We start from the raw sequence: 21264 nt of genomic DNA, 5'->3' as shown, positions 1-21264 counted from the left end.
AACCCTCAAGCTTCCTGGCCTCTGGTAGAGGACCCTAGCTGAATGAGGGACGGACACCACCTGAGGGGTGAGATGAGGATTTATTTATATATATATATATATATATATGTATATATGTATATATATATATATATGTATATATATATATATGTATATATATATGTGTATATATATATATGTATATATATATGTGTATATATATATATATGTATATGTATATGTGTATATATATATATATGTATATGTACTGTATATGTGTATATATATATATATGTATATGTATATATGTATATATATATATATATATATATATATATGTAGAGAGATTTAGCTCTCTTTCTCTCTCTTCAGTTTTACTACAATAAACAATCGAGTTGAACACATCCTCTCTAACTTTGGAGCAGATATTTGTGTATTGTGAGGCGGGGTTTTCTGCAGCAACGCCGACTAAAACAAAATTACGAAGTAGACTGGACATAAAACACACACTTGAGGTGTCATTGTCTCCTATTACCGCGAGATCGGACCGTCTCGTTGCAGAAAATCAAGCTCGGGGCTGTGGTGAGTCGTCATTTTCATGCACTTTGAATTTGCATTGTATCGTATTTTGAAGGCATTAAACATGACCATCGCGATATGAGTGTTGCGGCCAGATTAGACGCTCCTTGTGTTTATTATTATATTTTTCGAATACACCACCGTTTTCATGCAGCTTATACCATATTATTTTGTCGTATTATTTCCGCCACACCTTAAATCCCGGTCCCTGAAAATATTGTCTGACATAAACCGGTCCGGGGGGCAAAACAGGTTGGGGACCCCTGGTCTAAAGCCATATTTTTTTGATATTTTTATAATTTACCCTGCCTTTTTTTTCCAAACCAATTTGATTATCAGAATCAGAATCATCTTTATTGGCCAAGTATGTAGAACACACAAGGAATTTGTCTCCGGCATAACACGCTGCATTCGTATCATTGTAAACAAGGACATGACAAATGGGTATGGAAGGACATTTCGTAATGTGAGTGAACCCTAGTGCATTGGTACCACCCAGTGACAACTGTGAGACAATGTGCAAAGTATCAAGCAGAGCTAAAATGATCAGTGGTAGAATACAATCCTATGACAATTTATACAGTTGGTGCAGAAAATCATTGAACCATTTTAGAGTGACCAGTAGCAGTATTTGTTGTACAAGAAGAGTGACGACGTCAGTGACTCTCTCGGGAGTTAATGGATTATTAAGACAGTATCATACAACTCTTTCACTTTTTCACCTCACTGTATGCTCCCATCCTTATCCTTATTTCTCCATTCTGTTTTTTTCTTTTCTATTGCCTTGATAACCTCACATCGACTAAACATCCCCCACTCCACCTCTTCAAACACACATGCAGGCGTGCGCGCAAACACACAGACACACATGCACACACACACACTTCCCAGTGCAGTGATCATTTGCCAGAACTTGGCAGACCAAGTGTACATTAGCATATAAATAGCCACAGCACCAAATGCCCATCACAATGTGTAGTACATTTAAATTTCAGTTCATAAGATTGAATGGGTTTTTAAATGTAGTCCCATCTCCCTTGTTGAGAGACAATTTAAGTGAGGGTAGCAGTTGTCCAATGCAGCACACAACTGTTTCTTATTTTCAAAAACAGGCCAAGATCATTCTATTTAAAAGTGCTATTTTGGTGATTGGGTGCGTCTGTACATCAAATGATTGAATATGTGGGAATTTGTCATTAATTTAATTATTTTTGATAGAACATAACAAAAGCTCATTCTCAATTAGGGCTGCAATGAATGATTATTTTACAAAATAAATTTGTCCATGAATCAGTTAAAAAAATGAATTTGCATTCTTTCCCACAAAAACTTGAAATATACAATGCAAAAAATGCTCACACAAATTATGATTCAGTGACTGCTTTGGTATGTCACAATTAAAAAAAAATAGGCAAAAACGTCCATCATTGTTTTCCAAAGTAAAAGCAGGATGCTTTCTGTTGAGAGGATAAAATTGCATGTATTTTGGCAATTTTAAATTAAACAAGGTCCCTGAACGATTACTCGATTATCAAAATAATCCATTCATCTATCCATCCATCCATGGTTTTCTAAACTGCTTCTCTTCACAAAGGTCGCAGAAGGTGCTGGAGCCTATCCTAGTTGTCTTCAGGCAGTGGGCAGGGTACATCCAAAACTTGTTGCCAGCCAATTGCAAGGCACACATAGACAAACAAACATCTCTGCTCACAATCACACATAGGGACGATTTAGGGAGATCCATTAACCTGCCACACGTTTTTGGAATGTTAGGAGGAAACCGGAGTACCCGGAGAGAACACACGCCAGCACAGGTAGAACATGCAAATTCCATACATGAAAGCCGGAGCTGGAAGCAAACCCTGCACCTCTGCGACGCAGACATGCTAACTAGTCGCCCACCGTGCCGCCCTAACAATACAATAATCGATTCATTTGATAATACATTAATTGTCCATGAATCGGTTAGTCTTTGCACTTAGGAGTGGCACCCAAATTTCGTTGTATGCTATACAATGACAATAAAGGCGATTCTGATCCTGATTCTCTCGGGGCCAGTAAAAACGATAGGATGGTGCCAAACCCAGTTAAAGTTAAATGCAGAGGGTTCATGAGGGAATCCAGCTTTCTCAAATAAATCACACATTCACTGTCAGCCGTTTTCTGAGCAGCTAACTCTATTTTGGAGGATTTTGATTAATCTTTCAAGGCCCACAGACTATTGTGTTCCAGCTATACATTATACACAAGGAACCTACCAAAATAAAGGTTAGACACTCTTTTTCCAGTAGGAAAACAAATTTGTCTCAACCTTTGTGTTCTTTAGAATCAGCAGGAGAACAGAAAAAAATAGCCTTTTGTGGAAAGATTTGTTTCAAGCAGAAATTGACTTGACAATTTTTTGCATCTGAAACATCTAAACCAGGGGTGTCCAAGTCCAGTCCTCGGGAGCCCCTATCCAGCCTGTTTTAGATGTTTCCCTGCCCCAACTCACCTTATTCAAATGATCAGATCATCAGCAACCCTTGCACAAGCCTGTTCAGCCTGGGTTTTGAAGCTAGGGAAACATGTAAAACAGGCTGGCTAGGGGCTCCTGAGGCCCGGAGTTGGAGACCTCTGATCTGAACACTTCTTTCTTTCTTTACGACAACATACCAACGCCTCTCCGTGAGCCGTCACCTTACCGTGGTGGAGGGGTTTGTGTGTCCCAATGATCCTAGGAGCTAAGTTGTCTGGGGCTTTATGCCCCTGGCAGGGTCACCCATGGCAAACAGGTCCTAGGTGAGGGACCAGACAAAGCACGACTCACAAAAGCCCCTTATGAAAAATAAAATCGATGGTACTCAGTTTCCCTTGCCCTGACGCGGGTCACCGGGGCCCCCCTCTGGAGCCAGGCCTGGAGGTGGGGCTCGTTGGCGAGCGCCTGGTGGCCGGGCCTACACAGATGGGGCCCGGCCGGGCTCAGCCCGAAGAGACAACGTGGGTCCCCCTTCTCATGGTCTCACCACCCGTGGGAGGGGTCAAAGGGGTCGGGTGCAATGCGAGCTGGGCGGCAGCCAAAGGCGGGGACCCTGGCGGTCCGATCCTCGGCTGCAGAAGCTAGCTCTTGGGACATGGAATGTCACCTCTCTGGCAGGGAAGGAGTCCGAACTGGTGTGTGAGGCAGAGAAGTTCCGACTGGATATAGTCGGACTTGCCTCCACACACAGCCTAGGTTCTGGTACCAGTCCTCTCGAGAGGGGTTGGACTCTCTTTCACTCTGGAGTTGCTCACGGTGAGAGGCGCAGAGCAGGTGTGGGCATACTTATTGCCCCCCGGCTCAGTGCCTGTACATTGGGGTTCACACCGGTGGACGAGAGGGTTGCATCCCTCCGCCTGCGGGTGGGGGGACGGGTCCTGACTGTTGTTTGTGCATATGCACCAAACAGCAGCTCAGCATACCCACCCTTTTTGGAGTCCTTGGAGGGTGTGCTGGAGAGTACTCCAGCTGGGGACTCCCTTGTTCTACTGGGAGACTTCAATGCTCACGTGGGCAATGACAGTGAGACCTGGAGGGGCGTGATTGGGAGGAACGGCCCCCCCGATCAGAACTCGAGTGGTGTTTTGTTATTGGACTTCTGTGCTCGTCACGGACTGTCCATAACGAACACCTTGTTCAAACATAAGGGTGTCCACATGTGCACTTGGCACCAGGACACTCTAGGCCGTAGTTCGATGATCGACCTTGTGGTCGTGTCATCGGATTTGCGGCCGCATGTTCTGGACACTCGGGTGAAGAGAGGGGCGGAACTGTCAACTGATCACCACCTGGTGGTGAGTAGGCTCCGATGGTGGGGGAAGATGCCGGTCCGTCCTGGCAGACCCAAACGTATTGTGAGGGTTTGTTGGGAGCGTCTGGCGGAATCCCCTGTCAGAAGGAATTTCAACTCCCACCTCCGACAGAGCTTTTCCCATGTTCCGGGGGAGACGGGGGACATTGAGTCCGAGTGGACCATGTTCCGTGCCTCTATTGTTGAGGCGGCCAATCTGAGTTGTGGCCGTAAGGTGGTTGGTGCCTGTCGTGGCGGCAACCCTCGTACTCACTGGTGGACACCAGCAGTAAGGGATGCCGTCAAGCTGAAGAAGGAGTCTTATCGAGCCTTTATGGCCTGTGGGACCCCAGAGGCAGCTGACGGGTACCGACTGGCCAAGCGGAACGCAGCTTCGGTGGTCGCCGAGGCAAAAACCCGAGCATGGGAAGAGTTCGGTGAGGCCATGGAAGCCGACTTCCGGACGGCTTCGAGGAAATTCTGGTCCACCATCCGACGTCTCAGGAGGGGGAAGCAGTGCACCACTAACACTGTGTACAGTGGGGATGGGGCGCTGCTGACTTCGACTAGGGACGTTGTGAACCGGTGGGCAGAGTACTTCGAAGACCTCCTCAACTCCACCAACATGCCTTCCTTGGAGGAAGCAGAGCCTGGGGACTCTGAGGTGGGCTCTCCTATCTCTGTGGTTGAAGTCACCGATATGGTTAAAAAGCTCCTCGGTGGCAAGGCCCCAGGGGTGGATGAGATCCGCCCAGAGTTCCTCAAGGTTCTGTGGGGCTGTCCTGGTTGACACGCCTCTGCAACATCGCGTGGTCAACGGGGAGAGTGCCTCTGGATTGGCAGACCGGGGTGGTAGTCCCTCTTTTTTAAAAGGGGGACCGGAGGGTGTGTTCCAACTACAGAGGGATCACACTCCTCAGCCTCCCTGGTAAGGTCTATTCAGGGGTGCTGGAGAGGAGGGTCCGTCAGGAAGTCGAGCCTCAGATTGAGGAGGAGCAGTGTGGTTTTCGTCCCGGCCGTGGAACAGTGGACCAGCTCTACACCCTTAGCAGGGTTCTCGAGGGTATGTGGGAATTCGCCCAACCAGTCTACATGTGTTTTGTGGACTTGGAGAAGGCGTTTGACCGTGTCCCTCGGGGAGTTCTGTGGGGGGTGCTTCGTGGGTATGGAGTACCGAACCCCCTGATACGGGCTGTTCGGTCACTATACCACCGATGTCAGAGTTTGGTCCGCATTGCCGGCAGTAAGTCGGAATCGTTTCCAGTGAGGGTAGGACTCCGCCAAGGCTGCCCTTTGTCACCGATTCTGTTCATAACCTTCATGGACAGAATCTCTAGGCGCAGACGAAGCGTTGAGGGGGTCCGTTTTGGTGGCCTCAGTATTGCATCCCTGCTTTTTGCAGATGATGTGGTGCTGTTGGCTCCTTCAAACAGGGCTCTCCAACTCTCACTGGAGCGTTTCGCAGCCGAGTGTGAAGCGGTTGGGATGAAAATCAGCACCTCCAAATCTGAAACCATGGTCCTCAGTCGGAAAAGGGTGGAGTGCCCCCTCCGGGTCGGGGGGGAGATCTCGCCCCAAGTGGAGGAGTTTAAGTATCTTGGGGTCTTGTTCACGAGTGAGGGCAGGAGGGAGCGAGAGATCGACAGGCGGATCGGTGCAGCGTCTGCTGTGATGCGGACGTTGTATCGGTCTGTCGTGGTGAAGAAGGAGCTGAGCCAAAGGGCGATGCTCTCAATTTACCGGTCGATCTACGTTCCAACCCTCATCTATGGTCACGAGCTATGGGCCGTGACCGAAAGAACGAGATCCCGGATACAAGCGGCCGAAATGAGTTTTCTCCGCAGGGTGTCCGGGCTCTCCCTTAGAGATAAGGTGAGAAGCTCGGTCATCCGGGAGGGGCTCAGAGTCGAGCCGCTTCTCCTCCACATCGAGAGGAGCCAGATGAGGTGGCTTGGGCATCTGATTCGGATGCCTCCTGAGCGCCTCCCTGGTGAGGTGTTCCGGGCATGTCCCACCCGGAGGAGACCCCGAGGAAGACCCAGGACACCTTGGAGAGACTATGTCACCCAGCTGGCCTGGGAACGTCTCGGGATCCCCCGGGGAGAGCTGGAAGAAGTAGCTAGGGAGAGGGACGTCTGGGCTTCCCTGCTAAAGCTGTTGCCCCCGCGACCCGGTCCCGGATAAGCGGTAGAAGATGGATGGATGGATGGAACATACCAACGATGAAAAAGGAGTTTTGGTCACAAAATATTTACTTGCAAGTATAATTCTTTACAATTCTCATATTTGACCAAAATGTATGAACTTGAAATGATATATGTGTGTGTGGATGGGTGGGTGGGGCGGATATCTACGGTTGAATGATGAATTGCATTTGCTCTAAGGTCGCAATTTGATAAAACGTTTTTTTTTTTTTTTTAAACACGAAGACTGTGATTTGACAGGTCATTATATTATTGAGGAGCAGAGGGGAGAAAAAGGTTACTAGAGAAGTGAGGTAGGAGGAGGGAGTCACAGAGGGGTTCAGAGGAGGCACATGATTGCTGTGGTAGTTTCACGTGAGGTTTCTGTTTCACGGAACATTGAAGCATGTTTGATTTTTTTTTTTTTTTGCCTATCAAGGTGAAAAAATTCACAGTGTAGAGGGTTGGGGGGGGGAAGAAACGTCAATGTGTGTTGTGTATTTTGGGATTTTTGGCTGTCATCATTTGTCGGAACGCGTGTGTGTAGAAGTGTCTTTCTAATGGCTGTCGGAGGAGTTCTGTCCATGTACAATAAAAAGCTCAACTTTGATTTAAGTATCTCTGATGTTTGAGCACACACACACACGAGACTATAGTGTCGGACTACTCGAGCTGTGACAAATTAGAATGCATCTGTGCAAGTTGTAAAGTGGTCAAATATTAAAATGATAAATTTGACGATTATGTTTGATGAATGAACCCCAAGAAACATAAAGAAGTTACTCCACATTTAATCAATAAGATTACCAAGATTTGTAATGCCCGCTGGCACTTATCTGTGATTGGAATTGTGGAAACGGACGTGGAACAAGTGTCTGCGTAGCACCAAGTTTGTTTAAAGTGCATTGCAATGAGGCATCCAGCTAAGTGAGTAAAATGCAAGCTTTACGAGACTCTGCCTCTTTTATTACGATCATCTTGAAGTTTACATCATAACTTCTCCTCAGCTGCTGGTTAACCTGGCTGAGCTTCAACCCACTTTTCTCCAGACTGTCGCACGTTTCTCCATTTTCTGTTATCTGATTATTTTCTTCTCTTTTCTGTCTTACCGCATTTTTTAATTTTTCTTCTTCGTGCTACCTCTCTTTATATATATAATAAAAACATATATATACCTGTGTATATATTCATTCATTCATTCATCTTCCGTACCGCTTGATCCTCACTAGGGTCGCGGGGGGTGCTGGAGCCTGTGTATATATATATATATATATATATATATATATATATATATATATATATAATTTTGTCGGCCCGGTAGTCCAGTGGTTAGCACGTCGGCTTCACAGTGCAGAGGTACCGGGTTCGATTCCAGCTCCGGCCTCCCTGTGTGGAGTTTGCATGTTCTCCCCGGGCCTGCGTGGGTTTTCTCCGGGTGCTCCGGTTTCCTCCCACATTCCAAAAACATGCGTGGCAGGCTGATTGAACACTCTAAATTGTCCCTAGGTGTGAGTGTGAGCGTGGATGGTTGTTCGTCTATGTGTGCCCTGCGATTGGCTGGCAACCGATTCAGGGTGTGCCCCGCCTACTGCCCGAAGACAGCTGGGATAGGCTCCAGCACCCCCCGCGACCCTAGTGAGGATCAAGCGGTTAGGAAGATGAATGAATATATATATATTTTTTAAATCCTTGTCTCGCCCCTCGTGGTGTCTGTCCCCCATGCATCCTTGGGTCCTCTACCAGAGGCCAGGAAGCTTCAGGGTTCTGCGCAATATCCTTGCTGTTCCCAGCACTGTGCTTTTCTGGACTGAGATGTCCAATGTTGTTCCCGGGATCTGTTGCAACCACTCATCTAGTTTGGGGGTCACTGCCCCGAGTGCTCCGAGCACCACAGGCACAACTGTCATCTTTACATTACAGGCTCTCTCCAGGTCCTCTCTGAGCCCTTGGTATTTCTCTAGTTTCTCATGTTCCTTCTTTCTGATTTTTTCATCACTTGGGACCGGTAAAGTTGTACTTGATACGTGATACATCCACGACAACTGATTTTGTGGTGTCTGTTTTGTAGGAAAAAATATATAACTTAACATATCACAACGTAACGAGTATAAGATAACCATATGGTTGCCAGACAAAACAATGAACAAGGCAAACAGTGAACAAATCAGGAGCAAAATGCATGCATGTGATGCCTGTTAGCTGATCTGCAATGGTAATCATTAGATTAGCAAAGATGCCCGTTAGCTGATCTGCAATGGTCATCATGAGATTAGCAAAGTGAACATAAGTAGCGACGTGCATACATGTCATGACTATTGTCTGTTCTGCAATAATCATCGTTAGGTTGCCAAGCATACGGTGCATATCATGGATATGGTTAAATCTAAAAGCGTATGCAATCACACAAAAGCACAGTCCTATTATATTTTAAAATAAAGCCCATTGTGATACCATTATAAATTTGAACCGAGGTATGAAACTGTTTATATATATATATATATATATATATCCTATGTTTATATTATCATTAAAATCTAGCTGACAAAGATTGTCATGGCCAATCAGAATTACACAACACATCATGGATCATAAGCTACCTCACAAATCAGCCGCAGTACGTGAGGTTGCAGATCTGTGGACAGGCTTCTCTGCAGCACTGGAGCGCCGCAGGGGATTGTTCTGGCTCCATTCCTGTTCATCCTCTACACCTCGGACTTAAGACACGCCACTCCAAACTGCCACCTTCAGAAGTTCTCCGATGACTCTGCGATTGTTGGCCTCATTATAGAGGGGGACGATCGGGAGTACAGGGGACTGACGAAGGATTTTGTGGACTGGTGCCAGCAGAATCTCCTCCAGATCAACCCTAGGAAAACTAATGAGTTGGTTGTGGATTTCTGCAGGAAACAGTCCTCACCAGCACCGATGAACATCCAGTGGTATGGCCATAGAGAGGGTGACCTCCTACAAGTACCTAGGTGTTCTTCTGAACAACAAACTGGACTGGTCTACAAACACGTACACCCTGATTAGGAAAGGACGGAGCCTCTTCCTACTCAGGAAACTGAGGTCTTTTGGGGTTCAGAGGTCGCTCCTTAAGACTTTCTATAACTCGGTGGTGGCCTCGGCCATCCATTATGGCATTGTCTGCTGGTCAGGCAGCATCTCAGCCCGGGACAGATAGAGACTGGAGCGACTGGTCAGGAAGGCCAGTTCTGTCCTGGGCTGCTCCCTTGACCCCCCTGAGGAGGTGGGAAACAGAAGGACGCTAACTAAGATAAAAGCTATGATGGCCAGTCCCTCCCACCCTCTCCAGCCCGCCCTGACAGCACTAGGTGTAGCTCCTTCAGCCAGAGACTGTTACACCCGCGCTGTAAGAAGGAGAGATACCGACGCTCATTCTATCGACTGCTGTCAGGCTGCTGAATAAAAATAAAAATAACAACAACAATAATAATAATAATTAAATGATGTGAAAAACAATTGTAAATAGCACTGCGATTTATCCATTTTGTATTTATATTGCACTTAATTGAATGGTGTTTGTTTGTTTTTTCTTCTTTCTTCTTTCTACCCACATTCTTGCTGCTGGAGGCTGTAAATGTCCCCAGTGTGGGACAAATAAAGGATATCTTAATGATACCATTAGAATTGATAAAGTGAGGGGCGTCCCTAGGTACCAGCCAATGAAATGAAAGGAGTTGGGCCCACAAAACTTGAGAAAACCTGTGTTTTGTCCCTGGAGAGTTCAGAGTTCTGATGTGCACATCTGTACCTCTCTGGGTTTTGATTGAATAAAACTCGCTTGTGACCAGCCTTTCACTTGGACTCATGACTAAGTTTACACTTAGTTTCTGATCAACTGCGGCCTTGAACTCAGGGACATCTGGTGCATCCGCTGGTCTGCAGCTCAACGAAGGAATATCAGTGTCGGCCATCCTGTCTGCCGTCGACCCCCGGGAGAGGCGAGACGTTTCCGCGCGCCCTTTGCCTACGGGAAGAGGCATGGGTCCGGCTCGGGGCCGACACTACATTTTCCTCTGCCCTTTATCAATGATCACGATATCTGGTTGGATTCGCCATTACCATCTTGTCAGTCTGTATCTGGAAGTCCCACAGGATCTTCGCTCAGTCATTCTCCACCACCTTTGGAGGTGTTTCCCATTTTGACCTTGGGGTTTCCAGTCCATACTCCGCATAGATGTTTCGGTAGACTATGCCAGCCACCAGGTTATGGCGTTCCATGTAGGCTTGCCCTGCCAGCTTCTTACACCCCCTGCAGTTATGTGTTGGATCCTTTCAGGTGCATCTTTGCACAACCTACAACTTGGGTCTTGTCTGGTGTGGTGTATCTGGGCCTCAATGGCTCTGGTGCTCAAGGCCTGCTCCTGAGCAGCCAGGATGAATGCCTCTGTGCTGTCCTTCAGGCCAGCCCTCTCTAGCCACTTCTTGAAATCAGCCACTTCAGTTATGTTCTGGTGGTACATCCCATGATGGTCCCTCTTCCAGCACCTCATCCTCTCGTCCCCATTGTCTAAGACAGGGGTCCCCAAACTTTTTCCTGTGAGGCCCACATAACTTTTCCCTTCTCTGATGGGGGGCCGGTGTAAGTTTGTAACATCAACGATCGTAGGGGAGCTTAAAAAAATTGTTTCCCAGAAAGCCACACATAACCAAATAACCCTTTGACCTGAGGACAACAGGAGGGGTAGAGGGCCGGGTCAAATGTGCCGTAGTTTGTGGACCCCTGTTCTAAGACATTCTCTGAGTACGTCATTCGTTGGAGCCTTCTCCTTGATGTATTCACGGAGCTTGGATGTTTCATCCTGGACAGTGGCTCTCACACTCATTAGTCCCCGGCCTCCTTCCTTACGGCTTGCGTACAGTCTCGGGGTTCAGGGTATTTGATCACTGGCAGGGCATCGCTGTTTATTGCCCGGGTTTTATTCTTGCCATTGAGCTGGCTTCTTAGGACTTGCCTCACCCGCTGGAGGTATTTGGCCGTAGCCGCTTTCCTTGTTGCTAGTTCGAGGTTGCCATTGGCTTGTGGTATACCGAGGTAGCTGTCCTCAATGTCTGCTAATGTTCCTTCAGGGAGTGAGACCCCTTCAGTGCGGACTACCTTTCCTCCCTTGGTCACCATCCGACCCTGCAGGAATAATGTGGCCAAAGGAAGAGATTCAGACCACGGACGTTAAGACCCGAAAGCTCCTAACCATGCATGGAGTGTTCCATCCCATATTCAGCACCCTGAGACTGTACGCAAAAGTATTTTTTACTCTTCAGTCAACAGAATGTTTTTCCAAACGTGTTGAGGATCATCAAGATGGCAAATGTGAGACCAACCTTTGTGTACCTTGTGTTCCTTTCGGACGGCGGTGGCTTTCGCACAGGAACTCTCCCATGTATGCCATTTTTTGGCCACCGTCTTTTTTATGACCACCGAGAACCCTGACCTAAACTGAGGGCAGTGAGCTCTGGGTTTCTTTGGATGTTTTTCTAGGTATTTTTGCAACTTCTTTGATGAGTCGTTTTTTTGAAAATGTATTTTCAGATTCGGCTTTGCGTATAATAAGTAATTGACTTCAAAATGCAATCAATCCAACCACAGCTAATTCTGACAGACCAGAACATATTGTAGTTTTGATCTTCTACATGCGAACAATTGAATCTGGATAATGCAAGGTAAAGAATCCATCCCAAACATACATGGAACACCATTAAAATATTTCAAGTTCTACTTACATTTCACGTCAATGTAATTTAACGTTTTCATCTATTTGTTCCCTCTGAATACCAACAAGACAATTGCAGTGCTAGTAGTCCTGTCATGTCAGCTCTGTAAAAGTATTTCTTTGAGTGTATATGGGCAGGGGCGGCCCAGTAGTTCAGTGGTTAGCACGTCGGCTTCACAGAGCAAAGGTACCGGGTTCGATTCCAGCTCCGGCCTCCCTGTGTGGAGTTTGCATGTTCTTCCCGGGCCTGCGTGGATTTTCTCTGGGTGCTCCGGTTTCCTCCCACATTCCAAAAACATGCATGGCAGGCTGATTGGATGCTCTAAATTGTCCCTAGTTGTGAGCGTGGATGGTTGTTCGTCTCTGTGTGCCATGCGATTGGCTGGCAACTGATTCAGGGTGTCCTCCGCCTACTGTCCGAGTACGGCTGGGATAGGCTCCAGCACCCCCCGCGACCCTAGTGAGGATCAAGTGGTTCGGAAAATGGATGGTATATGGGCAGGTTGTTTTGCACTGCTGCATAGCTCTATCACACTGAACGAGTGCAATGTGAAAATGACTTTACATCAGGAGATTTACGACTTGGACTAAATGTTTCAAACATATTTTCTTCTCACATCAAGGCTTCATCAGTTGAAGAGGATGATGACGACGACAGTGATTTCATTGAGGTACCAGAAAAAGAAGGATATGAGTCCGATATCTCTGGTCATCTACAAGTGGAAGATGGTTAGTTTAACACACACGTTCAAGACATAACCCATCTATCAATTTTGCATCTACTGCATCCTTTGAAACTTCACTGCTCTTAAACTCTATATTTGTCGTAGAACAGTCAAATGCACCACGGGTGGTACGATTCAGAATTTATGACTACATTTATATGGAAAAAGTGCACCTTAAATGCAATTAAAAAATGTGTTGAACTGCTATCATCACACGAGACCTAATCAAGACCTAATCAACAATAGTGGCAAGCATATGAAAAAGGAGTTATCTATTGGCCGCCATGTATGTGGAAAAAACAGCTGTCACATGTGTTGGCTTTAAACACAGAAAGCACCACCAAAAAGAAAAGAATTTATCGTATTTGGTCACTTCAGTTGCTTGAGGTTTTGTTATGTTTAATATCTGGCAAATTGCTACAGATCAAAAAGCCCAGAGGGCTCACTTTTCAACGCGGCATATACACAAAATGTCTGAAAAATGCGTACGCAACTTTCTACACAAAGAACCTAGTCCCTCCAAAAAAAAAATGATGGTGAAAAGGATGTGTAAGTACGAAAACTTTAACCCATGCATACACACGTTTTGGAGATAGGGATTTTTAGCGACACATTTGGTGTGGTTGTGAATTGAAGCCAGATTGCAGCATTACCAGGTATTATACATTGTCAAGATTGTGTTACAGAAATCACTGAACGCTATAAATAAAGGACCAAAGTAACGAACAGCATCAAGGACCCAATGAGCCAAACTCCCAGTGCCTCTCCAGGCTTGTGAGGGAACTCACATAGAAGTCCTAGAAGAGGCTATGGTCTGAAGATGAGGGACCTAGAAACCCAATCACGTTCCTCCAAAGTAACCCTCCCAGTCAACTAAATACTGAAAACCTCGACCACAGTGATGTACATCTACAGTCTTGAGTACAGTGTAGGCAAGATGATGTCTATAACCAGTGGCAGATGAGGGGAAGATGGAGGGCAGAGTATACTCGAGGAGACCGGCTTCAGGAGAGAGACATGAAAAGTGGAGGTCACATGGAGGTAGGCTGAGAGCTTCAGACGATGGCAGAAGGGTAAATGACCCTTTCAATTTCAAAAGGGCCAATGAACCTGAGAACTACAGGAATCAGACTGGAGGGGAAGGTCACGGGTAGACAGCCAAACCATTTGCCCTAGGTGATCCGTCTGCGGAAAGAGACCAAGACCAATGTCTATCCGCCAGTTGACAGTTATGCTGGTCTGTGCGGGACACGTCAGCTCTGGCATGTATCCAGATGGCACAACAATGACTGAGATGGGCACGGTCAAAAGAACTCCTGAGAAAGTTCTACACGGCAGTCATCGAATCAGTCCTGTCTTCCTCCATTGCAGTCTGGGTTGGGGCCGCCACAAATTAGAATAAAATCCGACTGCAATGGACAGTTAGGACTGTGGAATAGATCAGTTTCCCCCGTACCCACTCTCAAGGACTTGCACACCGCAAGAACTTGAGACAAGGGCACGGAAAATCCGACTGGACCCCCCACACCCTAACGTGGTGGTTAGTGTGTGAGGGGTCCAGTAGACTCTTCCAGCACCCTCAGGTAAGCGCTATCGAAACATGCGCACCAAAACCAGCAGACATTCAAACAACTTCTTCCCTATCGCCATTAACTCCATAAACAGAGACTCAAATCTATGGTGGATCTTTGAATTTTTGCACACCCCTGTGGAACAGTATAGCTCCAGCTCTTTACATACCTGAACAATTGTCATTGATCAATATTCCACAGCACCAGATATTTTAAAGCACTCAAGGACTTTCTGTAGAATTGCACACCTAAACCTGTACTTCAGTTACTGCTACTGGTCACTTAAAAATGGTGTTGCGTTGATCTGCAGCAACTGCACAACCATCATAGTGTTGTATTGCACCACTGATCACTTAACCTCTGGTCGATGACTCTGCACTTTGTCACACAGCTGTGATTGAGTTCTGCTCCTGCACAATGGCACCCGTACATTACGGAAATTCTTTATATACTGTACTTATGTGGCATGTCCTTGTTTATCAAAGTTATTTGTTTATTACTATAATTGGATAGCCTATATTACTGGAGACAAATTCCCTGTGTTCCATACTTGGCAAATACATAGCAATGGCTCTGATCGAAAGCTGCTATTGCAGACCATTGACAACTTCCGGCGATGCAGGTCATGCGCCATCGTGGGTGACTTACTTTTTTGTTTTGATTTGTTAAATACTGTGATTGGCTGGGATAGGCTCCAGCATGCCTCGCAACCCTTGTGAGGATATACGGATCAGAAAATTTATGGATGCATGGATGGATGGATAGACGGCTCACCAGGATCTGCCGGTGTCCTCGTGAGCCTAATCTTTTGGCCGGTTGGGGCAGCCTGTGATAAGGGGCCGCAGTCAAGGCAGAGGCTGGTTTTGAACTGGACTTCTCATTCAGCTTTAGTGAGATGTGTGCGTCCGAGCTGCATGGGTTCCTCCACTACTGTGGCCTGGGATGTAACGGGCTAAGACCAAAGGGTAGTGGAGAAGGGAGCAGTGGCTCTTATGTGGGTTCTTGGCGTCTGAGGAGTGACCAGATATCTACTCAGTTCTCTCTAATGTTTTCTCTCTCAGAGCTGTCCATTGATACGGATTGAGAGATTTATCATTTCGTGAATGGAGAAAGGCTCATCCCGGGTGGCCGGCTAGTCCTTGACCACGTTGCTGATTCCATTCCGGAAGGTAACACGTAGTGATTGGTCATTCCAGCCACTCTCCGCCGCGGCCAGCCTAAACTCCACTGAGTAGTCAACGACACTGCCACTGCCCTGCTGGATACTACTCAGCTGAGTGCTAGGATCCTTACCGCAAATGGTGTGGTGGAACACCTTCTGCAACTCTGGCACAAAGTCCGTGTATGAGTGACAGAAGCTGGCACCCATGGACCAGGAAGCGATGGCCCACTGTGCTGCTTGACCCGTGCGCAGATTGTCATGTAAGCAATACGGGCAGAGTCAGTTGCGAACATGCTGGGTTGGGAAACAAAAACCAGCTCAAACTGCATGATGAACGTGGCGCAGGTCTCAAAGTTGCCATTGAATGGTCGTGGGCTGGGTTAGGTTTTACAGGGTTAGCAGGGGCTTGTACCACTGGGGGTATTGCGGCTGAAACTTCGGGAGCAGGCGGGTTTTGCGGTCGGTTGACGAGTGCTGATGTCAAGGCTGTGTCAAACCCTCTGCCTGTTGCTTCGCCAACACCATCTGCAGGTTAGTCAAGGCCTCCACCACAGGCTGGATTTGAGCCTGAAGGCCCTGTAAGGCTGCCGAAGTGTCCTGTAATTGCTGGGTGTGGGTAGTGGTCAGGTGATCTGCTTGACGAGAGCATCTTGGATCAAATCGAGTCCAGATCCGGTCTGTGTCAGCTGGGGTCGTCATGGCGAGTTCATCCTGTTAGGGTTTGTAAGTAACCCCAAACGCACGACAACAGACAAGGATGGCATTAGCTGAAACTTAGCATTTTTTATTGGTCTTGCAAAGTCAACTCAGGAGAATTCGAACTGAAAACCTCCTTAGCATTCAAGCGAGAGCACAAGGACTCCACAGGGAGAGGAAATGTCCACAGAGGAAGCAAGAACTGGACAAGGTTTCTACCAGAGCTTGCTGCAGAGTGGTGACAACACGAACTTGCACTGAGGACTGGTTTGGGAGCCAACTTATATCAGCCCAAATGAGCTGATGAGCTACAGGTGGGTGATGAGCTGGCAAGCCTCAGGTGTGAAGTGCAGAGCACCCTGGCTGAGGAGGCTGCCTGGCTGGCCCCTTCCTCACAGTACACCCTACCTTACGGGAGCCACATGGTGACTTGCCAGGTTTGTCAGGATGGGAGCGATGAAATTTAACAATCAGTTCCAGGTCCAATTCCGACCCTCCACGCCGTAGCCCTCCCAGTCAACCAGATACAGGAACCCTCATCCTCGGCGCCGGACGTCCATCATTCTACGGACCTTCCACTGATGCCCGTTCGCAATCTCAGGTGGAGGTGGGGCTGGGGTCGGAGGCATCAGGGGACTGTCGGAGACTGGCTTAACTGGGTGGATCTTTATGTAGGTAGGGAGCCACAGACACACCACTGCAGGACTGAGCAAGGAAAATCCTTTGAGGACAGCCACACCCTTTGCCCAGGTTGGTAATCCAATGCCGGACGACGACGATGGTTGGCTCCTCGACTGGCATATTCCATTGCACAAAGCAAGGCGTTTTGGGCAATATCCCAGACACGGTGGCACCAACCAGGTGGTTCTGCACTGAGTGAACTGCCACTTCAGACTCCTGTGCAGAGAAGATGGGCGGCTGGTAACGCAGAGATACCTCAAAAGGTGAGAGTCTGATGACAGAGCAGACCAGGGAGATGATTGCATATTCGACCCAGTGGAGAAACCGGCTCCAGGAGGCAGGCTTCTTCAGGGCGAGACAACGAAGGGCGGACTCCACGCTCTGGTTCACCCTCTCAGTTTGCCCGTTAGTCTGGGGTGATATCCTGAGGAGAGACTACCAGAAGCACCCAGCCCCCTGCAAAATGCCTGCAATACACGGATGATGAACTGGGGTCCTCGATCGGAGACAATGTCCATGGGAAGAGCATGCAGGCGGAACACATGGGTCATGAGGAGGTCAGCAGCCTCGGAGGCCCATGGGAGTTTGGGCAGGGCCACTCGGTGGACCCCCTTGCTGAAATAGGCCACCACTGTTAGGATCACAGTATTACCCTAAGAAGGGGGAAGTCCTTCCCTGCTCGCCACTCAGTCCATGTGCTGTCTTTGTCTGAATTTTCCTAGCCTCCTGTTGTATTTTCATCCTAAAAACAAGCTCGTCCCCCACCATCACCCTCTCCCTCACACATTCCCTTGTTTCACCGTCTTCCTTTTTTATGTCTTGTGACCTGTTGTAACTGTCATATGCTTGTGCAGTTTTTTGCCTCACTCAAATTATCCTCAAAATGAGGGTAGTTCGAGCGTGGGTTTTTTTCTCCCCCTCTCCCTCCCTTGTGGTTTCTTTCTGACTTTCGGGTTGAGTGAACGCTGGCGCGTTTTGGCTGCTGCTGCTCAACCCGTATTGTTTTTTTTTTTTGTTATTGTAACGTGTTCTTGGGTGTCTTGAAAGGCGCTTATAAATAAAATGTATTATTATTATTATTATTTAATACCGCAAGTGTATCAAAAAAGTTATTTGATTTTGTGTGGGTTTCTGGGAAACAATACATTTTTACGTCGAGGTACTCTTGCAGTCACACTTTTGCTGTTACAAACTGAAGCAAAAAGTTATGTGGCCCTCACAGGAAAAAGTCTGGGGACCACTGCTGTAAAGTGTCCTTGGGTGTCTTGAAAGGCACTTATAAATAAAATGTATTATTATTGTTATTATCCTAAAACGCCCTACCTGACACAGAAAGAAAAAAAATCTTCCCTATCTGGCATATGATGAACATAATCAGACTGTGCTCAACCACAAACTGTTGCGGTTTTGGGGCGTCACTGCAGGATGGACAACAACTTGGAGAAACTGGAATCCATGCTCAAATATTGACTGAAATCACGGATTTGGCTGATCGACGCCACTAAAGAGACATAAGCCACGGACTCAAGGCTGTCTTAAATTCTTGAGCAGCCTGCTACCAAAAACAACATCTGCTCTCTCGACCTTCCCCTGATGAAAATATGCACGGAAGCTAGTCCCCCACCATCACCCCCTCCCTCATACATTCCCTTATTTCACCGTCTTCATTGTTTATGTCTTGTGACCTGTTGTAACTGTCATATGCTTGTGCAGGAGTTTTTTGCCTCACTCAAATTATCCTCAAAATCAGGGTAATTCAAGCGGGGGGGTTTTTTTCTCCCCCTCTCCCTCCCTTGTGGTTTCTTTCTGACTTTCGGGTTGAGTGAACGCTGGCGCGTTTTGGCTGCCGCTGCTCAACCCGTATCGTATTGTTTTGTGTTTTTTGTTATTGTAAAGTGTCCTTGGGTGTCTTGAAAGGCGCTTATAAATAAAATATTCATTCATTCATTCATTCATAATGTCATGGATGTTTTCCAGTCAGATTTTTAGATGGTGCAGAGCACAGCGTCCTGTTTTGAGTTATTAATGACATTCTCCTGGCTAATGACACTGCTGACCATCTGTGTCTTGTTTTGTTAGACCTGACTGCAGCCTTTGATAAGGTGGACCACAGTATTCTGTTGGCTCGTTTGCAGTCCCAGGTGGGGATTTTTGGTAGAATGTTTTGGATCCTAGTTGAGGGGCAGGACTTTTTGTGTTGGCTTTGGTTTAGCTGAGTCCCACTCTGCCCACCATGCTTTCATGTGGTGTTCCACAGGGTTCAATTTTGGTGCCCCAGATGTTTTCATTGTATTTGTTGCCTCTGGGTTCTATCGTAAGAAAGTATTTCCTTTCACTGCTATGCTGATTACAGTCAAATCTACGTTTAGCCCATTTAAGCCCAAAGATTTCCCAGACATTTAAAAGTCAAAATCAGGTGTCATTGGTCGCCCTTTTAAGTAATCAGTAATAAAATATTTTAGAGCCCTTTAAATTAAATCATTGTTGTCCTTCACAAATGTGGGATTAAATGGGTTAAGTTAACAAAAAGTTAACTGTTTTTGTCTTTAAATCCATGATTTTATTTCATGTCTGGCACTAACATATGCAGCTGTGGTTGTTTTTATTGTGCTCTATAAATAAAGCTGAGGTGAGCCATCGATCGGTTCATGTTTGAATCCGAAAGTTACTTATATATTTATTCGCCCTGTTACATTTTATTGGAACGTAGTACATATGTGACCATCAATACATAGAGAGTGAGAGAGAAACAGACAAAGACACACAAACAGACACATGCACAAACGGAAAGACACACACTCGCATACAGACTATATTTGGAAAATGCATTCTGACTGTTAACTAGTTAAGGAAAAAGATGGATACATCCTCTTGCTTTTATTGTCCATATGCCACCCCCACAGCCTTTCTTCTTTCTTATTCTGTTGGATTGATAATCAGTTCTTTTATCCCTGCTCGTCAGGACTTACTCTCCTTCTTTTTCAAATTAACATGTTAATTACAGGCCCTGCTTTACCCTAGAAAATCAATACCTCTTTCAGTGTTCTTCTGTTTTTTTTCTCCTGATTTTCATTTCCTCACTTTGTTGTTCTGTGAACACGCATGCATGTGCACACACACACACAAACACACGCACGCACACAAACACACACACACACACACTTTTTCTGCCATTGATTTATATGTATCTTGACAACATCAGAAAAAAATGTCTATTAACAGCAAATTGAGCCTTTTTTTCACATTTCAGACGGAATGAGAGTGATATAAACGGTGGATTTAGGACAACAACAGACAATCACATGCCCCTAAGCATGAATGGTTGCATTTTATACAGAAAAACAACAAAGGGTATGACTGGTTGCATTTTTATTTAAAAAAATGTTCTGTAATTACTTTGTAATCAAAAACATCATTCCATTTGCGACCGATTCAGTAACCTGAATTCATAAAAATATTTACAGGCGTTCAAGAGGCAAAAAAAATATATGTTTACAGAAAATGTGTTACACGCATTGTAAATTAATATGATTAGAAAGAGCAAGAAACTTGACAGGTTTTTTTCTAGTTGTCAGTATTGACAATCAGATGAGAGTTCCGTTTGACAGATGTGACATTCGTGCAGGTGGAACTGAGGTAAATTACCACTCAATGCCCCGTTCACAGTTACAATGCAGTTTACCTATGACCATCCCAGATCCAGTGGAAGTGTGTCCGCTTTACACCCTGAGGCTGTTTACACACCTATCATTGCTTGCATGGTTTGCTTGAAACAAAGTGGTACAATATTGTTTTTTCTATTAGTTTATCATGTGTGCTGTCATTCGATCCTTAGTTGGGGTTGAACTCGTCCCGTTACATTCACCACTCCGCAATGATGGATGGTTATAGCTTAAGGTTAATTATTTGTCAATCATTTGGTTTGTTAACAACACAGACACCTTGCAGAAGCTTGAGCTGATTAAAATACTTTACTTAAAATGAGGGCATTAACACAGTCATTTGCAAAATATTAAATTCCATACTTAAATACAGTGTGGCCTTGAGATATAATTATTTCTATGACCACAGTCGTAACTGAAAACACTCATATTTCAAATCTTCCAATTGGAATTGAATTGTCATTAATCACTATCACCCCCCC

At 46.2% G+C, this 21264-nt stretch overlaps 1 protein-coding gene across 1 annotated transcript in view; it reads left to right on the top strand.

The window, feature by feature from the left end:
* LOC127596640 (UV-stimulated scaffold protein A-like) overlaps positions 1-21264 on the top strand; it is a 96745-nt gene that overhangs the window by 48973 nt on the left and 26508 nt on the right. Inside the window, exon 9 of the mRNA XM_052059389.1 lies at positions 12909-13014. Coding sequence (XP_051915349.1) covers positions 12909-13014 — 106 coding nt within the window. The remainder of the gene's footprint in view (positions 1-12908; positions 13015-21264) is intronic.

The sequence above is a fragment of the Hippocampus zosterae genome, chromosome 1, assembly GCF_025434085.1.
Source record: "Hippocampus zosterae strain Florida chromosome 1, ASM2543408v3, whole genome shotgun sequence".
NCBI classification, from domain to species: Eukaryota; Metazoa; Chordata; class Actinopteri; order Syngnathiformes; family Syngnathidae; genus Hippocampus; species Hippocampus zosterae.
This window is presented reverse-complemented; position numbering and strand designations above follow the sequence as displayed.